We start from the raw sequence: 7,179 nt of genomic DNA on the forward strand, positions 1-7,179 counted from the left end.
ATAAAATGCACCTTATGCTTTTGTACGTAAATGCGCTCCCAAGGTAAGCGGTGTTTCTAAGCACTGTTTCATTCATCTTCTCAGTTCTCTTTGATTGCTGGCAGCCTGTTTGCAAGAGAGTACTCTAAGTTAGCACACCCTTTTGTTCTATGTCACAATTCTCTCTATGTAGACTTTACAAAGCGTTCTTGTTTCTTATAGGAGAGCTTAGCAAAAATGTCTCAGAGAGCTTTTTCACTTCCTTATCTAACGTTTGAGAAACGGTAGGGACAAAGCAGTCTCGGTAAAACATCATTCGAAGACCTTCACGCAAAACAAAGCCGGAGAGCCGCACGCATCAAGTTTATAAAAGTCTCGATGATGCTGGCTAGCCCCGGTTATCCTGCTTGGAGATTGCAATCTACTTCGCTCATCGTCACATCTCATCAGCAGTAGCATCTATCCCTACCCACCACTAACGCTGCAGGTTCAAACCCAAATAAATAAATCAGAAGATACATACAAACAGAAGAAAAATGACCTCGCAAACCGAACCCGAAACTCAACGCCTTATTGGATCGGCTACGCCGATGTCGACTGCAGGCTCGAAGCGCTCGCTGAGGGTGTTCGTGCCGCCGAAGGACTTTCCTGATGCGGCGCGGGACCGGGTGTGGGCGGTGTACAAGAAGAAGCCACCACACCTCGACGCGGCGGCGGGGGAGTTAGCGGCGGTGTTCGGGCTTTGCGAGGAGGCGGGAGCAGACCTCCTGTCGCGGCAGCGGGCGTGTAACCTGCTGGCGCACCCGGCGGTGGAGAGGGCGTTCATTGAATTTGGGGAGCGGCACCTCGTGGGGCGGAGGTGGGGGTGGGAGGCGCCGACGGGGCAGTGGCAGGCGGCACACGACGCGGTGCACGCGCGCAGCCGCGACGCGGGGTTCGCGGCGACGGTGCTGCCGGCGCGGCTCGCAGCGGAGGCGGCGGCCTGGGACGTGGACACGCAGTATGCGCGGTTCGTGTTGCGGTGCTACGCTGAGCTCGGCGGTAGCGGGGCGGCGGAGGTTGGCGCGGGCGAGAAGCGGCGCGGCGGGGAGCTCGCATACTGGGTCCGGGACGCGACACTGTGCGACGCGGCGTGGGTGCTATTCCACACGCTGTTGTACCTCCAGCTCGAGGCGATGCGCGACTCCCGCCGGCACGCGCCAACACGGGACCGCGTCGGCCGCGTTGTCGCCAAGTGGTGGGCGCGCGTGTGAGAGGAGTCTACTTGGATACTTTACGCTCCGGCTCGCTGCCTACCTGCTGGACCGACCTCGTTAGTTGAGGTTAGCCTCGGCCACGGGCTCTCGGTTGATAGATAGGAGCTGAGGTTGGTATATAATACCCAGATGTATTTCTATATAGAGAGAAAGCTGTAGCCGGTCTCGGCATTCGGTCCTCCCCGTATTCATAAGTACTTAAGGTACCTAGGTAGGTATATACCTGTACTGGGCACCTAGACTGTGAGAGACTCTAGGGTCCTCTTATCCTATTACTTGCTGCAGAAATTCATCTAGTCCTATCATCAGTTGAGCTCTTAGTTTGATTTGACCGACCTTTCTACAACCCATGTAGCATTCCACAGGACTGTTTCTTGGGATGGGCGAGGTATCTATCTATTGTGACCACAACCAAACCGAGCGGATGCTTTTCTAATTATGCAACTAGTACCCATGGATATAATTAGGAAATACCCAAGGTAGGTAGGTAGGTATGTACCTAGGTAGGTAGCTCTCGGAACTAAGAACAACGTCTCGCAAGGGTCTTCATAGTTTGCCGCCCTTGCTCTTGTCCTCGGGTTTACACAGCCGTAAACTCCGTATCTGCGACGGCTTCTCTCTAGGTGCTTTACCTGTCACCCGCCCGCACCTGTTGACCGCCTGTCACCTTGCCACCTCGTTGTTTTCCCTCTCGCCTCCTCTTGCGCTTTTTCGCCTCTTCGGCCGCCCTCGGCCGCGTCTAGGAGATTCACAATCCCCGCTCATTTATGCCAGCCCCTTCTATGCTGAGCTCACGAGTCTCTATGGGCTGTCCTGTAGGCTTCTAATTCTGAAGCTCTCCGGTTTTCGACGGGCCATCGATGGTCAATGCAGAATTCCCGGTTTCTTCTTCTATTGCCATCTCTCCCCTCCGCCCTGCCCGCTATCCTATGCCTGCCCGGTTGAGTAGCGATGGCTGGAAATTACGCTCGCGCTCTATGCAGGGAGATGAAGTAGTATGCGTCTCCATGAATTTGTCATGGTTCTATTTTCCCACCTCTTCCACACCTCCATTTCGGCTTTCGGCCCTCTCTCTTCCCGCCAGCCTGGCCACTCATCTACCGGCTGTGGATTCTCTATCCTTGTGCGAAGGCTCAACACGCTGCTCGCGACTCACAACCAAATCGGTTAGGTAGAGAGTAAAGGTGGCTTGGTGCTCCTGGTCGTTTTTACCATAGTTACTACATCGTGAAATATCGTCTCGTATTTCTTCCCCCCATCCTCTCTCCCCTTGTTTTGTCTTTGCATTCGCCTTTCTGCTTAGGCATATCTTCTCATCTTGTTTCGAATTGCATGTCCATTTGGTTGTCGGGTTTCCACGGACGGGGTAAGATATGCAGGACACGCCGGATCGCGAGGCTTCTACGCCTCCCGCTCGGGATGACGAAAAAATCGACGACCTCGAGGAAGCAGTGAAGACATCCGGCCACGCCACCCACCTAAGCTCTTCCTTGAGTACCGCGCAGGAGGAAGATGCCCCAAAGAACAGCAGCGCATCCGCCGAGGCCGTCGTCCAATCCAACGGACCCCCCGGCGATGCTGTGCCGGGGGCAAAAGAAGAGGAGCCCGAAGCTGGGCGGACGAAGTTGGAGACGACTCTCATTATGTTCGCCTTGTGCTCAGCGCTCTTCCTCGCCGCCCTCGACGTCACCATCATCACCACCGCTATCCCAACCATCACCGAGCAGTTCCGGTCGCCCGCCGGGTACACCTGGATCGGTGCCGCCTACCTGCTCGCCAACAGCGCCACTGTCCCGAGCTGGGGGAAGGTGAGCGATATCTGGGGCCGTAAGCCCGTCCTGCTAGCTGCCGTCGCCATCTTCTGGATCGGGTCGCTCCTCTGTGCGCTGAGCATCAACATCGGGATGCTCATCGCGTCTCGCGCCATCCAGGGCGTCGGCGGAGGCGGCATCGTCGTCCTCACCAACATCTGCGTCAGTGACCTGGTCTCGATGCGTAAGCGAGGCATGTACTACGCCTTCTTCGGCATGGTGTGGGCCATCGCGTCCGCCATCGGCCCCATCCTCGGCGGCGTCTTCACCTCCCAGGTCACTTGGCGCTGGTGCTTTTACGTGAATCTGCCCATCAGCGGCGTCGGCTTCGCCGTGCTCCTATTTGTACTCAAGTTGCACAACCCGCGCACCCCCGTTCGGCAGGGCCTGGCCGCCGTCGATTGGCTCGGCAGTCTCTTGATCATTGGAGGCACCCTCATGTTCCTGTTCGGCCTGGAGTTCGGCGGCATCACCTACCCGTGGAATTCGGCCCCTACCATCTGCCTGATCGTATTCGGCGTTGTCACCATCGCCCTCTTCGCCGTCGTCGAGCGGTGGTACGCCAAGTATCCGGTTATTCCGCTGCGACTGTTCAAGTTCAGAAAGAACATTTCAACCTTTGCCGTCTGTATCGCCCACGGTATTGTCTTCATATCTGGAAGTTATTATTTGCCGCTCTATTTTCAAGCTGTCCTCGGCGTCTCGTCGCTACTCTCAGGTGTCTATCTACTCCCCTACGTTCTAGCGTTATCGTTCATGTCTGTCATCTCGGGCTTGGTTATGAGGAAAACGGGCAAATACCTGCCGCTGATCATATTCGGAATGGTCTTCATGACACTCGGCTTCGGTCTGCTCATCAGCCTCGAGGCCAAACCAAACTGGGCCAAGATCATTATCTATCAGATTATCGCAGGCCTCGGTGTAGGCCCAAACTTCCAATCCCCTCTTGTAGCGCTGCATACAACCGTTGAACCCCGCGACATCGCGGCTATGACTTCGACATTTGGGTTTATTCGCCAGCTTGCGACATCCATTTCCGTAGTAATCGGCGGTGTGGTGTTCCAAAACGGTATGAATAGACAGTACCTGACTCTCCTCTCCCAACTGGGCCCAGAGCTGGCCGGGCAGCTCTCGGGTGGGAGCGCCGGCGGCAACGTTGGGCTCGTCGCTTCCTTGCCAGGCGCTCAAGGAGAAGCTGCTCGGGCTGCCTACTGGAACAGTCTACGCGACATGTTCATTATGTATACGGCATTTGCTGGGGTAGGGTTAATCTTTGCACCGTTTATTCCTCAAAAGAAACTTAGTCAGGATCATACGGAACATAAGACAGGGTTGCAAAGCCTTCGTCGAAACGACGACCCTGCCGACACTGTGTTAACAAACTAGCAGCTTTAGCAGAATATAAAATAGAATTATATTAAAATAATGCTACGTAGAGGTTGTACCTTAGGTTATTTCTCTTCGTTGCTAACTTTAGCAATAGAAGCTTTTATATATACGCTTTCATTACTTACTTTCATTTAGTTAGTTAGAGAAAAGAGAACCTTTTCTTGCTTTTACTTCTCCTCCAGTTACTCGTAAGATAGCTCTTCGCGCGCCCTTTTGTATAGGTAGCTTCTTCTTTTATTTAAGGAATATTAAAGCTTATTTATGTTTTTAATTCCACTTGTTTATCAGTAGATAACTATTGAAAACTACGATTAGAAAAAGTATTAATAGATACTATTACAAGAAGCAGGATAATACTAATATTAACGTACTTATAATAGGAAATAAGTTTCTTTAATTCTTCTTACGTAGCCGGTACCTTTTTAGATTCCTAGTACCGATTATATAGCCGGTAGGCGGTTACTTGGCCGGTAACAGTTACTGTAAAAGTAACTAGCTGTAAGAGAAGGGATTTTATTAAACTTTTATTAGAATCTATATAAAATAAATGATATTCTCTTTATAAATAATCATTCTTTAGTTCTTTAATTATTAATATCTAGATATATTTTATTTTTAAGCATTATTTTACGCTGAAGTATTAAAAGATAAGTAAAGTATCGGTTTTATAAATCTAATTTTAATTCCATAATATATTACAACCCTTTTTATAATTAGAGTATATTATTTATAAAATAATTAGGTTATAATACCTTAATAGCTCTTTCATTACAGAATTAAATAAGAAAGATATGGGCGACCTTTTATTAGAGAACGAGTATTGGGAAAGTAATCCTCTTTAAAAGAAACGTTAACTATTCTTACACGAATTCGAATTTTGAGCAATTCGTTCCTCTATGGTAAAGAAATAAACCTACCTAAAGACGATCTAAGAAGCCTTGCGTTTTTAGAAAACCTAGAAGAAGAAGAATGGGAATTAATTTTAAACGTCCTAGAATTAAAGTTTAATAATTTATTTATATTAAAAGTACCTGTATTAAGAAGAAGCAGAGCCTACGTGAGACTAGAGTCCCGGATAGCTCACTCGAAAGTATACTTTATCAGTAACTATAGTACGTACGATAGTTTAAGATAAAGAAAACTAATATTACAACGTAGTATATGGATTAAAGGGTTATAAAGGGCTCGAGATTATTCTTTTTCTATGCTTACCGTAATTACCTAAACGTATATATTATCCGGTCGAAAGCGCCGTTTTTAATCATATTAAAAATAAGTAATCTCCGAAACTTACAGGAATATAATATTACAGCGAATTAAGCTTTGAAGAACTTATTAGGGTTAACGATAATTCGTTTTGGGTAAGCTAAGTCCGTATAAATTATAACGATTAAAGCGGCCGTGGGCTTATCGAGGAGGTATTAACGGGTTTAGAAATCGAACGGTTCCGCCGATCGATAGCTTAAGGCTTAATAAAGGTCGACTTTAAAAGCCGCTTTTCTTCTTTTAAGATCGTAGATAGTTATATCGTAAAGGATGAAGGTATCATTATTAATAATACAAACGAAGCAGACGAGGCATACAAAAGAGTTAGTTAAGGTTACCTTCGTTTATCCTTATTATTTTTAATTTATAATGTGGAGCTGATTAACGAATAATTAGAAAACCTAAGCTATATTGGTTCCTAATTCGATTTGGCTGTTTTCCGAGTTGTAGGTTTCTAAAGTATGAAGTTAATATTTCTTTATATTGCTTTAATTACCCTCGCCGTTATAAATCTCTTATAAGAGATCTATAAAATTGATTAAATCAGCCCGACGTACGTCTTTATATATAAAGAAAATAGTAAAGGAAAAGGGAATACCGATAAAGCGGGGAAAGTATATTGTAAAAAAAGAAAAGATTTAAAAAGAAAAGGAAAAAAAGACTAAGAAATAGCTTAAATTAAAAATTTAAATTCGTAATAAGAAAGGTAGGCTAAAGATTAAGGAAAATATAATAACTATAAGAAAGGGATTTGGGAATAGGATACTTAAAGAAGAAAAAGAAAGGGAGGAAAGGAAACGCGTTAACGATAAAGTTAAATATATTAAGTAGGAGCAGAGCGTACGCGATACTGGAGGCCCGGATAGGTTCACTCGAAAGTACACTTTATCGAAGACTATAGCACGTACGATAATCTAAGACGGATGAAACTAGTACCGCTATACTAATCGAAAGATAAGGAATCTAATGTAGTTATCGTATCTTAGCTATACCCCTTAGTCGTTAAGATATAATAGTCGCTAGCCCGAAGGCATAAGAGGTAAGGAGAGAAAAGGAGTAAAACGTAAAAGTTACTTATTCGGCTATAGCGGTACGACGAAGTAACTTAAGCGCCTATAATTAAAATAAATATATTAACCGGAGAACGACGAATCTCATAATAAAAACGAATCTTTAATTAAGGTAAAAGAAATAAAGATAATAATCTAGCTAGGTAATAAACTAAATAATAAACATAGTATATCCCGTACTTACGAGAGCTATAGTTACTTTATATAAACATAAGGCTTATTATAGCGTATTACGTAATATATTAAGAGGATATATCTTACCGTATTACTATTGCCTCCTTAGTTTAATTATACCGTAAGGGATAATTAAATTAAAAAGGATAATACGGTATGTCTCGATTAATATCTTTCCTTAAAAACTACCGCAAAACTCCATTCTACCGGTTATTATCTAATTATTAAAAGCAG

At 46.0% G+C, this 7,179-nt stretch overlaps 2 protein-coding genes across 2 annotated transcripts; both read left to right on the top strand.

Annotated features, from left to right (window-relative positions):
• The first annotated feature begins 139 nt into the window (after positions 1-139).
• GGS23DRAFT_612050 (uncharacterized protein) lies at positions 140-1,362 on the top strand. Its single transcript, XM_051520458.1, has one exon. It carries the CDS (start codon positions 516-518, stop codon positions 1,230-1,232), a length of 717 nt encoding a protein of 238 aa, XP_051370195.1. The 5' UTR covers positions 140-515; the 3' UTR covers positions 1,233-1,362.
• Positions 1,363-2,608: 1,246 nt separating this feature from the next.
• GGS23DRAFT_606341 (MFS general substrate transporter) lies at positions 2,609-5,443 on the top strand (the record flags this gene model as incomplete). The annotated part of the gene is made up of 3 exons (XM_051519895.1): positions 2,609-2,979; positions 3,019-4,377; positions 5,359-5,443. The coding sequence occupies 3 exons, from the start codon at positions 2,609-2,611 to the stop codon at positions 5,441-5,443; spliced, it is 1,815 nt and encodes a 604-aa protein (XP_051370196.1).
• Between the last annotated feature and the right edge of the window lie 1,736 nt (positions 5,444-7,179).

This window comes from Durotheca rogersii (genome assembly GCF_024521655.1).
Source record: "Durotheca rogersii strain YMJ 92031201 chromosome Unknown GGS23scaffold_18, whole genome shotgun sequence".
NCBI classification, from domain to species: Eukaryota; Fungi; Ascomycota; class Sordariomycetes; order Xylariales; family Xylariaceae; genus Durotheca; species Durotheca rogersii.

Coding starts and splice junctions, on each gene's coding strand:
- GGS23DRAFT_612050 (XM_051520458.1), top strand. CDS start 516: ATGACCTCGCAAACCGAACCCGAAACTCAACGCCTTATTGGATCGGCT.